The sequence below is a fragment of the Argiope bruennichi genome, chromosome 10, assembly GCF_947563725.1.
Source record: "Argiope bruennichi chromosome 10, qqArgBrue1.1, whole genome shotgun sequence".
NCBI classification, from domain to species: domain Eukaryota; kingdom Metazoa; phylum Arthropoda; class Arachnida; order Araneae; family Araneidae; genus Argiope; species Argiope bruennichi.
In genome coordinates this window covers 76,499,106-76,524,104 of record NC_079160.1, presented here as the reverse complement: position 1 = coordinate 76,524,104, position 24,999 = coordinate 76,499,106, and the positions used below count along the sequence as shown (strand labels likewise).

At 29.1% G+C, this 24,999-nt stretch overlaps 1 protein-coding gene across 1 annotated transcript in view; it reads right to left on the bottom strand.

Annotated features, from left to right (window-relative positions):
- Positions 1 to 24,999, bottom strand: part of LOC129988290 (PH domain leucine-rich repeat-containing protein phosphatase 2-like) — a 95,821-nt gene that overhangs the window by 24,570 nt on the left and 46,252 nt on the right. The window contains exons 4-9 of the mRNA XM_056096478.1: positions 14,312 to 14,465; positions 11,740 to 11,800; positions 6,448 to 6,543; positions 4,337 to 4,492; positions 2,938 to 3,132; positions 23 to 185 (exon numbers count right to left, since the gene is read on the bottom strand). Of these exons, the coding sequence (XP_055952453.1) occupies positions 23 to 185; positions 2,938 to 3,132; positions 4,337 to 4,492; positions 6,448 to 6,543; positions 11,740 to 11,800; positions 14,312 to 14,465 (825 nt within the window). The remainder of the gene's footprint in view (positions 1 to 22; positions 186 to 2,937; positions 3,133 to 4,336; positions 4,493 to 6,447; positions 6,544 to 11,739; positions 11,801 to 14,311; positions 14,466 to 24,999) is intronic.

The following is a 24,999-nucleotide window of genomic DNA, read 5'->3' as shown; positions in this document are numbered from 1 at the left end:
AGATTAAGTAAAATCCTCTTACCTGTAGATTGTCAGATTCGCTGAATTTGGGAATGGAAGCCAGCTGATTAGAATGCAAATATAATTTCTCTAGATTGTGTGCTTTAGCAATTTGACTAGGGATGCTCTCCAAATCATTTCCGGAGAGTGAAAGTGTTCGGAGAAAATGTAAGGCCTGAAAGAAACTGAATGAGGATATCTATTAGTTTTATTTAAAAAAAAACACTCATTAATTAATAAAAATAAACACTGTTTTAATGATAATTGAAAAAAAGGTATTTTGCCTTAAAATTATAAATAGAAAAAGTAATAAAGATATATCAATAACAAATAAGGAAAAAAATTATTAAAATTTAGAAACAATTTTTAATTTTACACGCTTTTATTTAATTTCTTTCATGTATGCAAAGAATGAAATTTTTTCAATCTTCCTTAAAGCGCTAGAGTTGTGAAATTTAACGACGTTATATGTTCTAGAAGACAATACAATACTTTAAAATTTTAGGAGCTTAATTATAAGCTAGATAACTCATTTCAATTAGATTTCGCGTCCATAAGAATGAAGAGTACCAACTGATAGCAAATTCGAGGGGGATAAAAGCAAGTTGTAAGTTTAATTAATAGTTATAAAATAGGTTAAAGATTTAAATGTTAGAAAAATAATTTTAAAAAATTTGATTAAAAGAAATATTTATTTGAATGTGAAAAATTTAAAACAAATTTTGTATAAACAAGACAAAAATAGGGATGTCAAAACCGAAGCATATCGAAACTCGTAAGACTGTAATGAAATCATAAAACGAAATTGAGGCATAATATTTAAATATCATATGAAAGAAAATTCGAAAATATTCAATAAAATTTAAAATGTATTACGAGCGTGATAAAATTTTGAATTTTCTTGGAATAATTATATTAGCAAAGCATTTTTTTTTTTTTTTTTTTTTTTTTTTTTTGCAGAATTCGAATTTTGAACGTTTTTACTATTACGGTTTCAACAGAATCAACCAATCGGCTGCCTTGGAAAAAAAGGCAGTATTTGAAAGATATGGGAACTATCTAATTTTCTTCTCCATGATGACGAAATCTTGATTACTAAACAATTTACGAAGGACAACGATTATTTTTTATAATTTTCATCATGTCCGTATAACCAAAATGTCATGTGTGAGTAAAATTAAAAACACATAACATTTTCTTTCAATGATAATGTAGTATTAACTTCGCGTCATGAAAAAAAAATATTGTGAAATTTACCGCCTTTTTAATGAACAAACAATATTCTTAGAATATAAAAATAAATAAGATGTCACTTTTGTCTCTGCGATTTCTTTCAATTAAAACAAAGTTATTCGATATTTAAATCATTGAAAACTGAAGTTAATTATAAAGTGAAAAAAGATGAAAAAAAAAAACAATGTTAATTTGGTAAATAGCAATGCATTAACTTCAATAAAAAATAATAATAATCAGCATCAAATATTTGCATTAATTTCGAGTAGGCGATTTCCTCTATTGCTTTATCAAAATTATTGCCATAATTATTTTATTATTTAAAAAAACTCCAATTTATTTATAAAAAAAACGTCTCGACAAAACATTGCATTCTTCGTTAAGAGATTATTTATAACTTTCCTCATTCCCAATAAAAAAAATACTACGAAACAAACGAGGAAAAAAAAGATTAGGGGTTAACCGTTGAAACACAAATGCTGGAGAAGATTAAGCACAAACGTGAGGCTATAAAAAGCATTTTACGATCCGCCAGTGAAAAAGAAAGTAACTAAGCGAGATTTACCTAAATTCGAATGACCCAAACAACTAAAAAGATTAAAATATCCAGGTAAAAATAAAAACACCTTCACAGCTTTCTCCTTGTATCTCGTAGGTACACAAATAACTTAAAAACGTACAAAAAGACAAAATGTTTTTGAAGACTTGCAAAATTCAAAGCCGCTCGCCCTGGTTATAGTTGTAAGATGAATATGTTTTTTGCTCTCTACTATTATGTAAAATTTGCAATGCAATTGCATAAAGAGTATCAATTACAAAAAAAAGAAGAAGAAATAGCTCGCAAATTATAGCGTATAATTTATGAGACATAAATTAATAAGGATATCCGGTTCCTATTTCTGTTGTTTGAAAGCTTGAACTCAGAAGATTTTTAATACAATGAAGCGTATACATTATGGGTAAACGTGTGCTGCGTTATCTTTCATCGAATAAAGTTTTAAAAAAATCTGTTTAGATTTGTTTATATGCCTGGTCACTCGCCATTTAACCATTAAATTGGCGAGATTTAAATTTTAAATTTAAATCTCGCCAAATTTGTAAATTTATAACAGTTGAAATTTTTTCATATTAATTCAAATTTTGTTTAATTATTATCTGAGAATAAACAAAATGAAATGTATATAATATATGCAGAGGAAGTATTCTCCGTCTTTTTCAGATGTTAAATTAGTGTATCAAATTTGATCTATCTAGCACTTTTTGTTTTGTAACTATCATGTTAAATTATATTCGAACAGTTGGACAGAAGAACTTTCTCCGAATAGATTTTGCCCATAATTTTGACAGAAATTTACAAATTTGGTGTAAAGCCCATGTCCAAATTTCAGCTGTCAACTCAAAGCGTTTTTGAGTTATCTTTGTTACAGACAGACTGGCAGACGGACATTTTCTATTTTAAAAGATTTAATTTATTAAAATTATTTTTAGAAAACATATTTCATGGGGCACATCCCCTCCCCATCCCTAAAATATGTCAAATTTAGTTTATTTAAGTCAAACGCTCTTTCTTGTAGAACGCCACCACATACAAATTCTTCTTTATCATTTATAAGAATTCTTAATTTTATTATGGAAAATAACTTAAAATGATTATATTTTTCATTCCCTCCTTTAATCGGATAACTTTCATTTCAATAAACTTACCCATCTGGGAGCTCCTTAATTTTGTTGTAAGCTAGGTGCAAACATTCTATTCTTGAGAGTTTGAGCAGATTGACGAGATTTGTGAGGTCATTCAGTTCATTTCCTGACAGTAGTAACGTTTTCAGGTTGATTACAGAATCACAGGAGACTGGAAGCGATTTCAGGGAGTTGTAGGATAAGTTGAGCATTTCCAAACTGAAAATTATGCATTGGGTAAAATAAGTACTTTTAATAAATATAAAAATTATAAGCAAAAATACAAACGTTTTAAAAATGGAAGAAAATATTCACTATTAATTATTTGCACAAAGTAATTTTATCATGTTTTTTGCTGTATTAATGCTTTTGCATTATAATGAAAACAAATATAATACAGGGTTTCCATAAAAAACTCGGGATTTTGATGCAATTTTTTAAAATTTAATTATAAAAGTAGGTTAATTTTACATATATGTATTTAAAGATTAATTTACCAAGATTTTTATTATTAAGTACATTTTAATAAGTGCCCAGTTTGTGGCATGACATATACCTAAACTATATTCAACTATGTCCTGGACAGCATGTCTGGAGTGATTATCCTTTGCCTAAGATGGTTTACATCTTGAATTTTCTCAACGTAAAACAAGATTTTCGACATGTACCCAAATGAATAATTCTAATAGAGTCAGATACGGGCTTCTTGGAAGAAAAGAAACAGGCCGTCCCCTCCAATGCAGTTGCCGAATCGAGTATCGAATGCTTCCCGTACCTGCAAACTGAAATGAGATGATGCTCCATCTTGCTAAAAGTATATAGGACTCTTCTCCGCCTCAGTATCAACCAACTAAGAGAAAACATATTCCTCTAAGATTTCACAGTAAACATTACGATTTACATTCTATAAAAAAGAAGGGACATGCATAAGGCCGCATAAGGTTGGTTATGCATAAGGCTGCACCAAACATTCACTTTCGGTGAGCCACGTTGATGTTCCACGAACTCACGAGGTAGCTGTGAACCCCAATTCTACAATTGTCTTGGTTCAGGTGCCGTCATCAGTAAAAATCATGAGGATCTGCTACGTTTTTTAAGGTCAATGACGCTCGACGCTACCTGGTGTTGAAAAAACAAACTGAAACTGGTGTGAATAAAATTTGATCAGTACTGATTTCTTCAAAATTAAAGGATCTGACCAAACTCAAACCGTTAACTCGATATGATTTTTTAAAACCCCGGAATTCTTTTATGGACATTCTGTACTTAGGATTTGTATAATAAATAAACTATTTAGTTAGTATTACTGTTAACTTTGAAACATTATATTGGTCTCAAAGATTTTTGTTTTCCAATTCTAACCAAACGTTCAATTGGAAATGAAAAATTGAGATTCTGTACATTTAAAAAAAAAAGAGCTTACCATGGCAATGCCCAGAAGAAATTATACGGCAGCTTCTCAAATTTGTTATATTGCAAGGAGAGTGATTTCATATGGCACTGGGTGAGAAAATCGGGAAGTTTGACCAAGAAATTGTGATTCAGCCTAAGGTCCATAAGATTGCAGCAAGAAAAAATCCTGTTTAAAAAAAAACATAGATTATTCAAACTAATATAGCAAGATGGAACGTAAAAAAAAAATCAGTGTATATCAGGTATCAGAACCCGTAGGGGAAAAATTTTTCCCAAATAGTTATAAAACTATGGGAATTTTGGAAATGGTTCAGCGTAAGACTGGAGAAATTGGGATCAACAACATTGTAAAAATATATTGGAAACTTTTTACATAATAATGGTTAGAGAATATAATGTTTTACATATTGAGATGTTGAGCAGTATTATATTCTGCTAAATATGTATATATTGTTTATATGCAATTTTTTTTCTTATTAATAGTATTTTAAATTATTTTTTTATTTATATTGTTATCTTATATTATCTTATATTTTATTTTTATTGTATGACCCCTTTTATTTTTATTTATATTTTTCTTTTTTCTTTATCTTTTATTATAAGATCTATATTATTTATTTATTATCTTAGTATTCGGTTTCCTTTTCTGTATTGTCCTCCCGCTGGTGTGGTGTAGAAGTTTAGAGAGGAAGGTGTCAGTGCAGGTGTCGTCCTCGACATCTGACCGGTGTTCAAAATTACGAGGTCCGTCCCAAGATAGTCCTAGTGTTGCTTTAAAACAGGACGTTACTATAACTAAACTAAACTCCTCTTCTGTATTATGAACCCAGAACACTCTGATGCGTGAAACTCTGAAAATAAAAATCTGAGCAATCATGGCCCAAGATTCACACTTTTAAGCGAAGATGTAGGGGATAACATTCTTAATAAAGAGTATACGAAAAAGTTTCGGGGAGAAAATTTATGATGGTTTTGTTTAGAAAAGCAAAAGTACGCACTCACCTATAGTTTATGGATAAACATTGAGGCGTATAGTTTAAATAAGTAAAACCATACTAAAAATAAGCACATTTAATGATAAGCTTTATCTCATTTATTTTTTATCTTATTATTCGGTTTCTCGACTGTATTATGAACCCACAAAACTGTTGAGCGGGACTTTAAAGATAAAAATTTGAACAATGGTGGCATTCACGGCATAATCCGAGGTTCGCACTTTTACGCGAAAATGTAGAGTAGACATCCTACGAAAAAGTTTCAGGGAGACTATTCTGACTGGTTTTGTTTGGAAAAGCTAACGTATACACTCAATTGTTGTTTATATATGAACAATGAAGCTTATAATTTAAATAAGTAAAACCATACTAACAATAACTGTATAAATTTGACCGATAATTTAAATACATTATAATATGAATTCTTATTACGTGAATGTATCGGCCACGTTTTAATTATCGTATTAAAATATTATAAATCATGTTAATTGCATAACCATGATATCTATCGATATTATCATATCCATATAATTATCATCTATAACGATCATAGGCATCAGTATTTTTTTTTCAATACATTTTTAAAATTCTCAATGATATATTTTTGTGTTAAATGGTTATTTCTTTTTATTAGAAACAATGCAGAAACGTTTTCAGCGTTTTAAATTCAATATACCGCAATGCGATAGCTTCGTAAAATGAATCCTGCAAATTAAATAAGTATTTAATTGCAGGATTACGAGAAATAAGTTAAAAAAAGAAATACAAATTCTTTTTTCAATGAAGTTTTTCATTAGCGAAATGTCAAAATAATCAAATGAATAAATTGTTATTTTATATGAACTAAATGTTTTTTTACCTTTTTTCATTTGGCAATATATATTTTTGATTAATCTTTTTACAGTGAAATTGTACAAAAAGTGTGTACGATACCAAAATATTTAAGTTTTTGGAATTTTAATAAGTATATGCATTTTTATAAAATTTTAAGTACAAGTCAAACATTTCAGAAATCAGAATATTTATACATAAACAAGTTTTTCTAAAATACTTTGAAGCTATAATCCACGTACAAAAAAAGGAGGGGGGGGGGAATCAACAAAAGTTTAACAAAAAAAATTCTTACTCTGCAGGAATATGAGACAGATGATTATGATTTGCAGATATCGTGTGCAAGGATTTTGCTTCTGTGATCCATTCAGGAAGAAATTCAAAATTGTTGCTGAAAAGAAAGATGTATAAAATTTCTTTCTTGAAAATAGCATTTTAAGAATTCTATAGAATTAAATAAAAGCTATATAAATTTTATATACACATTTCTAAAAACCGGATATGTTATGTTACAAATATTATGCATTTTCTTCATTGCCTGTGTGCGACAAGGCGATTAAACCAAATTTATTATTATTAATAATATTGCTATATTTTGTTCCATTTTTATTTTACCGCAATGTAGCGTACAATGAGCATTGTAAACAACCAAAGTATACAAAAAGCATTATAACCATAAAAAAATACGAATTCGCCATTTTGGCGAATCTACATCTTTTATACCTATTTGAGTTCAAAAAACACATTTTTGGTATTATGCCTCCCTATTTCTGAACACAATAACTCAAAAAAACTTTGAGCTAGAACTACAAAATTTGGTATGTGGTCTCAGTACCAAATTTATAAACTTTTATTGAAATTTAACCGAAATCCGGCCTAGGAAAGTCTTCTATCTGTTTATATACATGTGAAAGCAATAAACGAAAGTGCAAAGAATTATGTGAAAGAAATTTGGCTAATTTTTCTATAATCAGAAATGATGTGTATTAAATTTTGGGCCAAATTTGAAGCGAAAATGATCATTTCTATATCTGTGTATTCGAGTGCTTGTGAGCATGATAATAATAATTTTTTTAAAAAAAGCAGCGATGTAGATAGTAAAATTTGGTATGTGGTCTCAGTACCAAATTTATACTCTTATTGAAATTTAAACGAAATCCGGCCTAGGAAAGTCTATCCATCTGTTTATATACATGTGAAAGCAATAAACGAAAGTGCAAAGAATTATGTGAAAGAAATTTGGCTTATTTGTCTGTCATCAGAATAATGATGTGTATTAAATTTTGGGCCAAATTTGAAGCGAAAATGACCATTTCAATATCTGTATATTCGAGTGCTTGTGAGCATGATAATAATAATTTTTTAAAAAAAAGCAGCGATGTAGATAGTAAAATTTGGTATGTGGTCTCAGTACCAAATTTATACTCTTATTGAAATTTAAACGAAATCCGGCCTAGGAAAGTCTATCCATCTGTTTATATACATGTGAAAGCAATAAACGAAAGTGCAAAGAATTATGTGAAAGAAATTTGGCTTATTTGTCTGTCATCAGAATAATGATGTGTATTAAATTTTGGGCCAAATTTGAAGCGAAAATGACCATTTCAATATCTGTATATTCGAGTGCTTGTGAGCATGATAATAATAATTTTTTTTAAAAAAGCAGCGATGTAGATAGTAAAATTTGGTATGTGGTCTCAGTACCAAATTTATACTCTTATTGAAATTTAAACGAAATCCGGCCTAGGAAAGTCTATCCATCTGTTTATATACATGTGAAAGCAATAAACGAAAGTGCAAAGAATTATGTGAAAGAAATTTGGCTTATTTGTCTGTCATCAGAATAATGATGTGTATTAAATTTTGGGCCAAATTTGAAGCGAAAATGACCATTTCAATATCTGTATATTCGAGTGCTTGTGAGCATGATAATAATAATTTTTTTAAAAAAAAGCAGCGATGTAGATAGTAAAATTTGGTATGTGGTCTCAGTACCAAATTTATACTCTTATTGAAATTTAAACGAAATCCGGCCTAGGAAAGTCTATCCATCTGTTTATATACATGTGAAAGCAATAAACGAAAGTGCAAAGAATTATGTGAAAGAAATTTGGCTTATTTGTCTGTCATCAGAATAATGATGTGTATTAAATTTTGGGCCAAATTTGAAGCGAAAATGACCATTTCAATATCTGTATATTCGAGTGCTTGTGAGCATGATAATAATAATTTTTTTTAAAAAAGCAGCGATGTAGATAGTAAAATTTGGTATGTGGTCTCAGTACCAAATTTATACTCTTATTGAAATTTAAACGAAATCCGGCCTAGGAAAGTCTATCCATCTGTTTATATACATGTGAAAGCAATAAACGAAAGTGCAAAGAATTATGTGAAAGAAATTTGGCTTATTTGTCTATCATCAGAATAATGATGTGTATTAAATTTGGGGCCAAATTTGAAGCGAAAATGATCATTTCTATATCTGTATATTCGAGTGCTTGTGAGCATGATAATAAAAAAAAAAGCAGCGATGTAGATAGTAAAATTTGGTATGTGGTCTCAGTACCAAATTTATACTCTTATTGAAATTTAAACGAAATCCGGCCTAGGAAAGTCTATCCATCTGTTTATATACATGTGAAAGCAATAAACGAAAGTGCAAAGAATTATGTGATAGAAATTTGGCTTATTTGTCTATCATCAGAATAATGATGTGTATTAAATTTTGGGCCAAATTTGAAGCGCAAATGATCATTTCTATATCTGTATATTCGAGTGCTTGTGAGCATGATAATTAAAAAAAAGCAACGATGTAGATGGTAAAATTTGGTATGTGGTCTCAGTACCAAATTTATAGACTCTTATTGAAATTTAAACGAAATCCGGCCTAGGAAATATCCATCTGTTTATATATATGCGAAAGCAATAAACGAAAGTGCAAATAATTATGTGATAGAAATTTGGCTTATTTGTCTATCATCAGAATAATGATGTGTATTAAATTTTGGGCCAAATTTGAAGCGAAAATGATCATTTCTATATCTGTATATTCGAGTGCTTGTGAGCATGATAATTAAAAAAAAGCAACGATGTAGATGGTCAAATTTGGTATGTGGTCTCAGTACCAAATTTATAGACTCTTATTGAAATTTAAACGAAATCCGGCCTAGGAAAGTCTATCCATCTGTTTATATATATGCGAAAGCAATAAACGAAAGTGCAAATAATTATGTGATAGAAATTTGGCTTATTTGTCTATCATCAGAATAATGATGTGTATTAAATTTTGGGCCAAATTTGAAGCGCAAATGACCATTTCTATATCTGTATATTCGAGTGCTTGTGAGCATGATAATAAAAAAAAAAGCAGCGATGTAGATGGTAAAATTTGGTATGTGGTCTCAGTACAAAATTTATAGACTCTTATTGAAATTTAAACGAAATCCGGCCTAGGAAAGTCTATCCATCTGTTTATATATATGCGAAAGCAATAAACGAAAGTGCAAATAATTATGTGATAGAAATTTGGCTTATTTGTCTATCATCAGAATAATGATGTGTATTAAATTTTGGGCCAAATTTGAAGCGCAAATGACCATTTCTATATCTGTATATTCGAGTGCTTGTGAGCATGATAATAAAAAAAAAAGCAGCGATGTAGATGGTAAAATTTGGTATGTGGTCTCAGTACCAAATTTATAGACTCTTATTGAAATTTAAACGAAATCCGGCCTAGGAAAGTCTATCCATCTGTTTATATATATGCGAAAGCAATAAACGAAAGTGCAAATAATTATGTGATAGAAATTTGGCTTATTTGTCTATCATCAGAATAATGATGTGTATTAAATTTTGGGCCAAATTTGAAGCGCAAATGACCATTTCTATATCTGTCTATTCGAGTGCTTGTGAGCATGATAATAAAAAAAAAAGCAGCGATGTAGATGGTAAAATTTGGTATGTGGTCTCAGTACCAAATTTATAGACTCTTATTGAAATTTAAACGAAATCCGGCCTAGGAAAGTCTATCCATCTGTTTATATATATGCGAAAGCAATAAACGAAAGTGCAAATAATTATGTGATAGAAATTTGGCTTATTTGTCTGTCATCAAAATAATGATGTGTATTAAATTTTGGGCCAAATTTGAAGCGAAAATGACCATTTCTATATCTGTATATTCGAGTGCTTGTGAGCATGATAATTAAAAAAAAAGCAACGATATAGATAGTAAAATTTGGTATGTGGCCCTTTGATCAAAATTATAGATCTATGTTGAATTGTGGATCCAACAAGTGGAAAAGAAGGCAACCAAAATGCAAATTTCTTACATATATACTGTGAGGCACAAAACATACCATACTGCGTCATTGCACGCGGAAATGATGGGTAGGGGGAATACCACCGCTTGAAGACTGCTGTGACCTTAAAGGGTTTATCATCATTCCTATTCATTTTATTTTGTTCCCCGCTCGGGATGTAAATAAAAATGAGGATAAAAAGAGATCGAGTGGCAGATTTCCGATTAGGCAAATTAGACAGTTACCTAAGGGTCGCAAAACTTAAAGGGTACGCTTCAGTTAAGTGATTTTTGACTTAATAATCATGTTAAAAAAGTTTATTTTTGTCGCCATTGCGAAGAACGAAAATGTTACAAACTTAGTTTCCAAATAAATAAATTAGTTGAAAAAATATATAAATTCTAAGTACTACAAAAATTTGCTCAATGTGTATTTTTATTTAATTATTAAAATCTTTACTGGATAAATTAAATTATAATTACTGATTTTTTTCAATAATATACTGAAGTATTAATTATTCATTTAAGTGGTTGTTATACTAAATTTGAAAGATCTACTAAAATAATAAATTGCAATGTTATATTTCTTTAAAGTTTTTTACAATCTTTTATAATTATTAAATGTTTCTCTTTGCTACTGTGGTGATCCTGCTTTCATCAAGATGACGTCGCAGTTTAAGCTGCTTGCTTGTGCAAGTGGATTAATCATGTGATGCACGAGCCAACTGTATTTTCTTTCTTTCTTTTAGATTTATATATGTATTCCATTAACTATCAAAAATCTTCTTCTTAATGTTTCCTTTAAATAAAAATGTTATTTTTTTATACTAATTATTAAATTGAATATTATGGACAACATACACAATACTTATGAGATCATTAACTAATAATTATAGTTAATTTTTCAAAAATATCATTATTTTTGTGATGCACGAAAAGCTATAAAGAAAATAAATTAAGAATATTTTGAAACAATACACATTAAGAAAATAAATAAATGAAAACGAATATCTTTTTTTCAAAACTATTACAATAAAATATTAAACAAAAATAAATCACTAATATGTTGACTAAGAAAATATGTTAAAAAGTTAAATAAAATTGGTCAGTTTTTTAAAGGCCTTATTTTTTCTGGAGCTGAAAAATCCTTAAATCCTCCGCTGAAGAAAACAGAAATTAAGAAGTAGTATATTATCAAAGCATACTATAAAATCGATGGAAGAGACTCTCTTAAGTTCGGGATGCAATCTTCAAATTAAAAATCTTTTAAAATATAACTTCACTTACTGCGAAATATCTAGTTTCTCGAGATACAAAGGAACTTGCTTGCATGTGATTGCTTCTAAACCTATAAGAGAAGTAGCACTTGAATTAATGTAATCAAAAGTCTTTTGTATAAAAAACTTTATAAAAAATACTTGAACGTAAGCGATTGACAATCATACAGATTTTTATAATAATCTATATAATTATTATCAATATAGCACATTTTAATTTTAATTACTCAATATTTTTTTCTTTTTCCTGTTTCACTTTTTTGTCTGTGTTGAGTATTAAACTATTAAAATTTTCCGCCAGTGTATTTATTACATGCACTTCGGTGTGACGCTAAAATTATAAAATTTTTATCCCCCAATAGTTTATGCAGTGTTTTTAAAGGCAAATAGACACGCATTATAATTTCATATTTTAAAAATATATATTTCAAAATTTTTATTTCATTTTATTTTATTACATGAATTTAGGCAGCGCTATCTTAGATTTTCCAAACAAGAATATTATAGCAGGAGACCAACAATATCTTATGAATTTTCAACAAATCCTACAGATCGAAAACTAGAATACTATAGAATACTGATATTAAAGTGTCAAACATAGTCCACTCATCAAATACTTTAAAGATCCCTTTACAGTTTCTGTTATATAGTCTTCAAGCCACCTTTGATGCCAATCTTTTGGTCTGGAGTATTACTCTGCTAATTTTTAAACAATTAATGTGGAATGTAATTCATTTAAAATTTTACCTTACTTAAAAAGATTGGAAAATCTGAATTTAATGTAATCAACTAACTAAAATTACTAGATGTAGAAATCAAAAACTGTATATAACATTAAAAGCAGATGTGGAAATCCTGTTTCAAAATTTGTCCAAAGAAAGCAATTTTTTTAGCAAATCTTAATTTCAGTACTGATAAAAGCACGCAATTAAATGGTTTGGTAAACAAAGAAATTAGTTTGAATGTCATCATAATTTAAAAAAATATTATTATAGATAGTTAAGATTAGATAGTGATTAATTAAATTTTAAAAGATTATTAAAATTTGTTCAAAAATTTTATCACTGAAAAGATAATTTTTTTAGCTTTCAGATAGTACAAAATTCATTTTTGTAAAACGGTATTTTTAGCTGAAAAAATAACTTAATGAACTTTTAATTAATTTAAGTTAAATTATTTAAATAGATATAGATATAAATATTATAATTTAAATATTTTTTAACTTTGAAAAGTTGCCAGTGACATAAAAATATATAAATCGATATAGATATAAATATAGTTATACATATAGGTATATAAAGGGTATCCTAAAGTTAAAGCAGTATTTAAATTTTTCACCATTCGTACAGTAAAGTGTTGGCAACCCTATTAAAAAAAACCACTTAACAGGTGTTAGTTTAGGGTTAGTAAAAATGGAGTGTTATACGATAGAACAGCGTGTTAACGCAAGATTTGAATTAAATAAAAAGCATAATTTTCTCCTTTAAATTATTTATATTTATTGAATCATAAAGTACACGGGATAGGGTTTTGTTTGGAATAATACTTAGGGCAAATGGCCTCCACGGCTTTGCTGGCACATACGCACTCTTTTGTCGAAATTTTCCATGATCATTTTGCCTAAATGTGACTGAATTTCGTTGATGCAGTGTTTAATTTCCTCCTTCAATGCTTTCATGCTTGTGGGCTGGTTGGCATAGACCTTTGACTTTAAATAACCAAATAAAAAGAAATCCAGGGGTGTTAAATTACACGATCTAGCGGTCCAATTCTCAAGTTTTCGGACTGTGGCAGTCAGACTTTCATTATTTCAGAAATATTGTTCAACAAGGAAAACATGTTCTATTGTCTAACGCTCCATTTTTACTAACCATGAATTATAAGTTATTTTAATAGGGTTGCCAACACTTTACTGTATAAATGATGGCAAATTCAAATCTTGCGTTAATTTTGGGACACCCTTTAGATATAGATAGATAGATAAATTTAGTTTTAGTTGCCTCATATTCGTGATTATTTAATTATGACTTCATTTATTAGCCTTACTTGATACTTATTTACTTAATAACGTCCTTAGATTTTGTCCTACTACAAATCAAGTAAAAGGCTCTGCTTACTTTTAATTTTACGTATTTCTTAACAAATTTTTGTTCTCCAATTCGATTCTTGTCCCCAAAAGTTTAGTTTGTTATTGAAAAATATCATTATTAACTATAAAGCTCACCATTATCGATTTAATTGGGATCTGGTCAAAATGCATTGAAGCTCAACAACTGAGGTCTCGAAAACTATGAGACTGAAAATTATAATTTCACGTCGCCCTAGAAACTCACTAATAAGTAAAATACTTCCAAAGTATCCTCAACAAGGAAGTAACAAAAACTATGAGATAACAGCACCGTACGAAACCAAGTCTGAGATGCACCAGTTACGTGCTGAAAATTGATATGAGTTTTTCTATTCCATTTTCAAGCATGGCTCATCATTTTGAGTCAATTTCACACTTGACCGGTTCTCAGATTGCGCGACAAAACAACAAAGGCTAATGATCCAATCCAGATAAGAATCTCGGCGTACGATACCGTTTCCATCGGCCTGCAAAGTCCTCAGTCTGGATCCTTCCAGGTTCAGGGTCTTCAGAGCGTTCTGGCTGACGAGGAGGGATTCAAGCTTCTGGAGGTTCGACACCTCGAGATCATCGAGATCATTGTGAGATACATCCAGATGAGAGAGGTTCTGCAACAAGATAAAAAGGACAGCTTTTAATTAAATGATGAAATTTTCTTTGAGTAATGACCTCCGCATTATGAATTATTGATAAAATAGATAGAAAGAATAAGTGATAATTATTAGCTTATATATATATATATACATATATATATATATATGCACATGCGCGTGTGCGTGTTTAATTAAAATCACTAAAGTGACTTTCATTGCTTTTTAGGGAAAATCTCTGCATTTTTTTAACAATAAGAAAAAATTTATTCGAAATAAAAGTCCTAAGCAATTTTTTAAATATTTTTGCTTTATAATCATAAAAATAATATTTATAGGATGGCATATTTGTCTTCTTGTATGTACAGACGCGTTCTGCAGCTCCTTGTGTACAAATCATGCTTCCCGCGGAAAAATAAATTAAAGTTTATACCAAAAGTGTTAATCTTTTCAGTCATTTTTCACGCTCCATAAATTTTCATTTTTCGCGCTCTGTTCTCAGCATTTTATCACGTGAAAAGATAAAAATCCTTAATGTTTACCATATTCTTTTAAAGATACCTTCTCTTTCCTAAGTCTACACGGGTAAAAGAAATCCTTATCAAAACCTCATAGTAAAACCATGGAAGGGAAAAATTTCTGTTTCTTTTCTTTTGTATTCGTGATGTAGACTGTCTATTTCTTACCTCTTATTCTTTTTACGCAAATTATACCTCGCTGCTGCAATAAATTGAATTTAAAATTTCAAAAGTTCCTTCTTCATGTAAAACGTGTGTGTGTGTGTGTGTGTGTGTGTGTGTGTGTGTGTGTGTGTGTGTGTGTGTGTGTGTGTGTGTGTGTGTGTGTGTGTGTGTGTGTGTGTCACGACACTTTCGCTTTTCTTATATTAGAAAGATAAAAATTCATCCTTATGGATTCCTAAAAGAAATCTGCATAAATACTGCACTACTTTACTGCACTTTATCATAATGAAGGTAAGTCAACCATCTAACTCTCCGACCCGTATGAAGGTAAATAACAATTCCAAATGTGAGCACGATTTAAAAAAAGTTTTTAAATATTTTTGATGGTTAAAAAAACAAAGCAAAGATATCAAAAACAAAGAAGAGATTTAAAAATAGGATAAAAAGGTTTTTTTATCAATAAAGTTCAATCTATTCGACAAAAAAAATTCCTAAGCAATTCTTTAAGCATATATTTTTTGTTTTCATATCATAAAAATAATGTTTATGGGCTGGCATGTAATCTGTAAATTGCATCATGTGATATGCATGATTATTACTTTACATTACATCCAAGTTTTTTGTGGCAAAATGCTCCCTTCCGGTTTGGATGGATGGAAGTGAATTTTATTCTTTAAACTAGCCGCCTTTGGCGACCAACCGGTTCGCCAAACTTAATGCTCGTTAAAATTTTAATAGTTAAATATTTTATGTAATTCCTACTTTAATAGCTTCTTCATTAAAATATTTCAAAATTTCAAATTTCAATTCACTCATAATATTATAAAGACCTTCAGTCATAACGTAATCTCTATCTCTCTCATTTTCTGTTAGCTCCCGTAGAATTTATGCTTTACATTAAATTAAAGTGTAAATGATTAATCTGCAATTAATATAATAATATTTTTTACTGAAACAAAGCATTTTTTTTAATAATATGATTACTGATAATAGAGTCACTGAGCATTTAAACTTTATGGGCACTAAAGAATATCTTTCTTAATTTATGTATTATCTCAAGAATTTGTCAACAAAATTTTCTCAGATTCATCATGAACAGATCGATTCATTAATAATGTTTAATTTTAAATGCATCAAACACTAAGAAAATAAAATGAATCGTTTAAAATAATCGGTCGAAAACAGGTTTAAAAAAACCAATCTACTTAAAACTATAAGCATATACAAAAAATATATATAACTAACATAAATACAATTTAATTACAAAAGCATGCAACTAACCTAAAAATAATTTAAATCATTGAAAACAGGTTAAAAAAACTACTTAAAAAACGATGCACGTTAACCCTAGCCTCATTTCTGTTGGGAGAAAAAAAAACTGAAGCCTTACTCTTTTGGCGGTGGGGAAAATGGAAGATTTTTTTGGCGGAAAAGTTGGCGGTGGGGAATATGGGAGATTTTTTTGGCGGGAAAGTTAGTTTTTAATTAATAATTAAAATTCTAATTAAAATTTCAAAAAAAGAGACCCCAGGTGCACATTCCCGACCTCTAAGTTATACATGTACCAAATTTGGTAGCTGTATGTCAAATGACCTGGCCTGTAGAGCGCCAACACACACACACACACATTGAGCTTTATTATAAGTATATAGATAGATAAAAAGATTTAAAAAAAGACAAAATATGATGCAAAAAATCATTCAAAATGTTCTAAAGGGCAGATTGTCACACTTAAAACTACTCAAATTTGTCATTCACTTTTTAAGTGATGGATGATCACCAAGAAAGAGTTTTCAAAATTTAAATTAGATTTTAATTGAAAATAAATCTAAATTTTAAAATTTTCTTCAATAATTCCAGAGCAAATTATTGCTAAAAAAAATCTTTTTAAGTTATTGTTTATTAATCTATTTAACTTTTAAAACTATTATTTATAAAAAAATTTTTTTAATTATTTTAGAATTGAATAAATAAGTTCTTCGGTGTTGCCTACTTTGTTTCTGTTGCATTTTATTAATATTTTAAAAATACTTTAATATATATTTTATAACAATATTATCGGGTTATATTTTTATTCGTTTGCGATGACGCTAAATATTTTTTGCTGAGTAAGCAGATTATCATTGCTATACAATTAAGAACAAAAAAATTTTTTAAATAAAAAATAAATAAATAAAACCTAAAACATTATCATGTCCCAATGTTCCGGACCAGATTATCTCTTTTAACCCTTCTTTGCATGAAGATGGAAATTTTCATTATAACATTTTCATTATTTCATTATAACATAACAATAAAAAATTGAACTCAAAACAAGCGTACTGTAAATTGGTTATTTCTGGCAATTTTTTTCACAACTATTGAGTAATAAGGAACGGAGATGTCAAAAAAAAAAAAATAATAAATGAAATGTCATAATCATTAAAGCAGGTTTACATTTGTCGTTCCGCTGTTGTCGTGGTTGGAAGAAACGTGCGATTTCTTGAATTTTTTTTAATAATTAATCTGAGATTTCTTTGCTAATAAAAGTGATAATGAGTGGAGAAATTTAGAAGAGAGGGACATTGAAGATTTTGTAATAAACTATACATGTAAATTTGAATGATGATGGATATTCCAATCATACTGTTTTTTAATTATTTTATATTATATATTCATACAAGAATTTTTTAAAGCATTTTTTCCTTTAATCTGGAGCATAAATTATATCACTCTGATTTATTTCATAAAAAAAGAAAAGTTCATGCAAAGAAGGGTTACATTTTTTTTTTTCTTCTATTCTTCTGAATGTCGACACTACTTGGCAGCTCCACGCAAGCAAAGAATTCCCAAATGAACCAAAAACAACTTAATCGCAGCCCTCGAGACCCACTTCGGGCGATATTGCCAGGTGGGCCGTGTAAAAGCGAAAACGAAATCGGCATCAGGGATGTTGCCAACAAGGAAGATCACACTCAGAATATGCCATGTTCCGGTGAATTAGCTCCCATCGCCGACCGTGAAAAGGGCTTATTATAGACTGTATATTACTGATAGGCATTTGTTGCGTGGGAATGCATGCGGACCATCCCTTTAACCTTGGAAATTGCTGTGTATGAAGGAAATTTTGCAGTGACTTCCACAGACGGAAGCGATTCAGAATTAAATAAGGAAGCTGAGTTTGATGCGCACGAAACGAAATGATGATATTCTGTTATACTCTAGGAAATGCGTGGAATGCTCGTTTGTATAATTTTGGCTGTAGTGGCTGTAGGTGGAATAATTGCTATCCTTAGGGTAAATGCATTTTCCTGCAAACGCAGCATGGTGTGGAATTTGGACACATGCACGAATAGATATGCAGATAAGGGTTAAAAAATTCGAACTGGCGAGTGTTAGAACATGTATTTGGAAATGCAGACAGTGAAGAATGGCGAATATAAGCATTTTACAGCCCCAGGGAGTGCACAACATGGGTCTTTTCGTTTAACAAGAGGTTGAGTTAGTTTCACAAATCAAAATACGTTTTTATCAACTAGGTGATCTCTTATCTTAGTTTAAATTTTTATTTTAGTAAATTTGTAAAAATTTACAAAAATTTTAATTACTTTTTATTTATTATTATTTTTTTATTTTTTTTATCATTATTATTATTTATTTATTATTATTTTATTTGTTTTTAGTGTGTATAATCATGGGAAAAGATGACTAAGATATACAAAAACTCTTGAAAATTAGTCAGAATTAATAGTTAATGATTTCCTTATTTATAAATTAAACTAGCCACCTTTGGCGACCGGCTTGCTCGTCAAGATTGTTGATATTTTGGGTTGTTAAACGATTAATATGAAATGCATTTTTTTAAATTTTCAATTTATTTTATACTTCTTAAAAATAGGACTTTAACCGTATCATTCTGTAATAAATTATTGTGAGCACAAATTAAAAGTTTATATATTAAAAAATATAAGCACAAGTGAAAATCCTATTTCAGAATTAATGAAAAAAATTAATTTTTACCTTAATTTTAACATTAACAAAAGCACACAAGTGAATATTTTGATGAGTGAGTTTGAATTTCATAACATTAAAAAAGCAACTGAAGTAAGCAATGCTCTTTAAAAACTTTTTTCAAACCTAATTAAACCAAATCAAATCTAACACTAAAAGCATCATAATATTATAAATTAAAATTGAAGAATTTATTCAAAGTAAAGAAAAAAAACTTCATAGAAATGAAATCGATATCATTAAAGAGATAATTTTTTGAGTTTTAAGATGATGCAAAAACTTTTTTGTGAAATTTATAGTTTTGGAAGTCATCTGTTTTCAGTAGGGAAGTCATATCGAGTATCCATAGTAATGGTTAAGCCTATTTTCACTCTCTATTATTAAACTTTCTAATTAAAGTTTATTTCTTATTTTTTTACATTTTTCTAACTGAATAGAATGTTTGACACGGCGAGCAGCCTTTATAATATAATAATTTTCTTTAATTGGCGAAATGATTAAGTGCAGCCTTAAAAATGCAGAATAAAGCAGTCTGCTGAAACTTTCGTACATCGATACGATTACATTTCATTGCTGCTATTCCGTAATCTATACTTATAATAAAGCTCAATGTGTGTGTGTGTGTGTGTGTGTGTGTGTGTGTGTGTGTGTGTGTGTGTGTGTGTGTGTGTGTGTGTGTGTGTGTGTGTGTGTGTTGGCGCTCTACAGGCCAGGTCATTTGACATAAAGCTACAAAATTTGGTACATGTATACCTTAGAGGTCCGGAATGTGCACCTGGGGTCCCTTTTTTTGACATTTTAATTAGAATTTTAATTATTAATTAAAAACTAACTTTCCCGCCAAAAAAATCTTCCATTTTCCCCACCGCCAAATGAGTAAGGCTTTAGTTTTTTTTTTCTCCCAGCAGTAATAAGGCTAGGGTTAACATTTTACGGCGGATTATTTCAAACGATTCTGTTTATTTTCTTAATGTTTTATGCATTTAAAATTAAACATTGTTAATTAATCCATGTTTCAGATTCATTCTGAAGTACTTTTGAATTAAAATAACATAGAATAAAGGAAATTAAAAATGTATAATCTGCACAGCGTTACCCCAACTGGCGTAGAAAAATTCACGCATTTGCGTTACCGTAAAAGGCGAAAAAAATTCACTCATGCGCACTGTGTTCTGATTGTTGGCATGGCAACCATTATCAACGGACGATTTAAATTACTTTTAGGTTAGTTGTATGCTTTTGTAAGTAAATTGTATTTATGTTAGTTATATATTTTTTGTATATGCTTATAGTTTTAAGTACATCGTTTTTTAAGTAGTTTTTTTTAACCTGTTTTCAATGATTTAAATTATTTTTATGTTCGTTGCATGCTTTTGTAATTAAATTGTATTTATGATAGTTATATATTTTTTTTATATATGCTTATAGTTTTAAGTACATCGTTTTTTAAGTAGTTTTTTTAAATCTGTTTTCGACCGATTATTTTAAACGATTCATTTTATTTTCTTAGTGTTTGATGCATTTAAAATGAAACATTGTTAATGAATCGATCCGTTCATGATGAATCTGAGAAAATTTTGTTGACAAATTCTTGAGATATTACATAAATTAAGAAAGATATTCTTTAGTGCCCATAAAGTTTAAACGCTCAGTGACTCTGTTATCAGTAATCATTTTATTAAAAAAGATGCTTTGTTTCAGTAAAAAAATATTATTATATTAATTGCAGATTAATCTTTACACTTTAATTTAAACCATAAATTCTACGAGGGGTAACAGAAAATGAGAGAGATACATATCACGTTATGACTGAAGGCCTTTATAATATTATGAGTGAATTATATGACTATCAAAATGTGAAGTTTTAAAATATTTTGCTGAAGAATCTATTAAAGTTGGAATTGCATAAAATATTTAATTATTAAAATTTTAACGAACATTAAAATTGGCGAACCGGCTGGTCGCCAAAGGCGGCTAGTAAAAAATAAGAGCGATTTTTGTGCCAGCAAAAATACTAAGGAAGTATTGACGCTAAAGAAGCAGTAAATCTCAAAGAAATATAATTTTAGAAGATATACTTTTATAGGATTTGTCACGTAGAATGTAGAATAACCAGATGCAAGAATAATCAGTATTTCAATGTATTATATTCGGCAAAATTGCTTACTTAGTAGCACTTCTTAAAGATATATATATATATATATATAAAGTAATATCAACAAATTATTGAAGAAAAGATATTTCCAAAAATTTTTTAATTAATTAAAACAATTATTTAAAAAATACAAAATTATTTAACAGATATTTATTATTGACTAAATTTATAAATTAAATAATTTTTAAAAAAAGTCCAATAGCACGATTTTGTTGATCAAACAAATTACTTGCGAAGCATTCACATTTTTTTTTCTTTAAATAACAAGAATTTTTGTTTTGTTTTCTAAGTCATCATTGCTCAGTTTAACATCATAATAAATTCTCATACACATTTTTCAAATGAAAAACGACTCTAATGTTTTTATATGCATGCTGAAACAAAATTCCACTTTTTTTCCCGCCATGCTAAAAATTATTTCACTACTAGCATTGCTGTGAGCGCGGTGTCGGTATTTTCTGTCAGATGGTATTTTCAGCGTATTTTTGTAATTTTTAATACATACGTATATCTGTTTTTTTGTAGCTTTCCATAGATTTTCACTATATATCCGAAATTCCATAGTTTTCACCTAATTTCCGTAACAACTACGGAAATTCCATATTTGTTGGTGGGTATACAATATATTATAAATAAATAATTAATTGCACTTTAATTTATTCAGTAAGTCAATTAAATACACGTCAAAGTTCTATATCTTATAATTCATATAATTTATACTTTTTAACAATTTTATTTATTTTTTCACCTGGTTAATAACATATTGCAAGTCGATCTTTTTGCCCCCCCCCCTGCTTTCGTCACATATCAATGACCTTTGAGATCTGCCCAATCTGTCTGATCGAAAATCCGACATTGGCAATGAAGGCCATTACAGAGATTCAAATATATATATATATATAACAGCTAGAAAAGCACTGATAAGAATTGTGTTTGATTCTAACTCATTTGGTTCTTCTAGAAATGTGATTAAAGAAATGTACATATGCACAAAGAATTAACTGAAGTATTAGACTATTTCCAGAAGATAATTATCTTGTCCAGTAATTATGATTCTTAAAACCATTTTTCTTTCGAATTTCTCGTATATTTTCAGACTGAGGCACGTTTTGAGTTTAACTTTGTTGCATAGTAAAGAGAAGCTTATGCATTTTGGAATGGTGCTTTCTTCATTTGACTGGTGGATTCCAATTCTTGATGCATAAGTTTACTATCAAGACTACATGCTTAATTTCATTTGGATGAGTTTTTAACTTACCGCGTCTCCATATACAAAGACATATAAATAGACAAACAGTTTTTCTATTGACAAATTTGATAAAAAAAATTAGATATAAATTTGCAATTATATTCCAAACATCAGGTAGTTTAATTTTATTTTTGAAATATCGCGCTCGCCTGCAAAGATACAGAGATCGTCAGACTGTAACCTCTTTGTTAAATTTCATGCTAAAACGCATTCTGATTGTATGTTCTAGTGATGCAAAACATAGACCAAAATTCACCCATCTAAATTGATCCGCTTTTGAGTTATCGTGGTTATGTACCCATATATGGAACAGACTCGCAGATTTTCAACAGTTGATTTTCTCCAAAAATTTGATATAAATCTATAATTTTAATTTAAAGATCATATACCGAACTTTCCTTATATTTTTTGAGCTACCATTTTCACTTATACTTGGAGAGACAGCCAAGTAGCAAAAACTGCTTCTGTATTATTTATTAACTAAATTAAGTATTAATGATTATAGAACAGTATGCAGTAAATCGCGTCAATGTATCAAAATGAGAGCAATAACCGATTTAAATATCTATTCTGTGACAAATGTCTACATGATGAGAAACTCCTTCAAACCCAGGGTGGATTCATCACCTAATGTGGATTTGCAGGGTGGATTCATCAACCTAAAGCTTTCAAATTTTACACATGATTAATAGATAGTAGGTGCTCACTAAAAATTTTCAATTAGATTTGCAGTTAAAATTCTTCGAAATTTTACATTGTTTCTGAATAGCTCCGAAGCATACGTATGCAGTAATACCATTTTTAAATTTAAGAGATCAGGGTTGTTTAGGTAAATTTTAGTTTATAATTTCGATAAATTTTTAAAAGTATTTATCAGCGTATTTTACATCAATATTTTTCATTGTTTTATTACTGGATTTATACACATGTGACTTGGAGCTATATTAAATATTTTATTTTGTGTGCAATTTATCACTGCTATATAAATGAAAGCACTTTTAAAAAATAATGTAGAGATAAATGAATCAATCCTAAAACAATATTGTGCTAGTATTTTTCATATTGCAGTTTAAATATATTTTAATTTTTCTTTTATTTAAAATAGATGAAAGTTCAAAATTCAATAAAATTTGAGAATCTTTATAATCTATTCGGAGTGCAATAACCGATTTAAGTACTTACACTGCGACAAAATGATGAAAATAGTGAAATTTGTCGATAAAGTACTTTGAACTTGGATTAAAAAGAAATATAAATTGTCAATTCCTTATAAATCATGCGTGAGAAGCATTTAATCGTTTCAAATTAAGTTCTGTTCAGCCATAGGAAATATAAGAACATATTTTTTAACACACACCAGTTGAACCGTATCACCTGTCACAGGCAAAGTAAGTAGCAAGATAATATCTTCTGGTTTTGAATATGATTTTTTTTCCGGCGAATCATTTTTCCTTTCCCTTAAATATGTATTCTCTTACTAATGCTCTCCACACAAGAAGCACCAGAAAAAAATATCTTTAAAATGCGATTTTCAGAAATAATCCGATAGTAGAGGTTGATTTACGCAACCAACGTAGCGTTGGAAATGCACTCAGAAATGCTGGAACACTTCAGGCACAATTCTCTTCAAAAATCCCTGATATAATATGTAAGAAACATTTACTACTTGAAGGTCGATAGGACAAGCACTTAAGATTCATAAAAAGAACTTATAAACTTTCCATTTACAGCTTTTTATCTATTGGGGGGGGGAGATATAACGGAGGATTTAGTTTAGTTATATTAACGTACCATTTTAAAGCAACACTAGGGAGACATGATTTAAACTTTGATTAATTTATTAATTAATTGAGTTTCCAGAACCGAATTTTTACTTAACAATAAGAGGACAACTGTTTTGGATTCAATTAGGAATGCTATGAGTGCTCAAATATTTATTTTCAGAGTCCCTCATGTAAAAATCATATTCTTAGTTTTATTATTAAAAAAAACAGTACTTATGCATTTATTTAAATCATTGTATTTGTGAATTATCGCGTCTGTGTACAATTCCAAACCTACAGGTGGTCAATATTTTGACAAATATGTTGCCAAAATTGACACAGATCTACAATTTAGATGCTAAATTACAGCACCCTAAATTTCATTTATCTAGCTCTTTTTGTTTTGTAGTAATCATATTAACTTATATTCGGATGGACGGGCTAGTATGCAGGTTTCCTCTGAACGGATTTTGTTCAAAATTTGATAGAAATCTGAAAATTTTGAATAGACACCACATGCCGAATTTCATCTATCTAGTTCAGTGTGTTCTTAATTATAGTGTACACAATTAGACATAATTCCAAAAAAAAATGTATGTTTTGGACTGGGAGAGGTCTGAAACGCTAAAAGACGTTTTTTTTTTTTTTTTTTTTTTTTTTTTACCGATTAGAATACTTTTTCTTCGTATACTTCATGCAAGAGGAAGTAAAA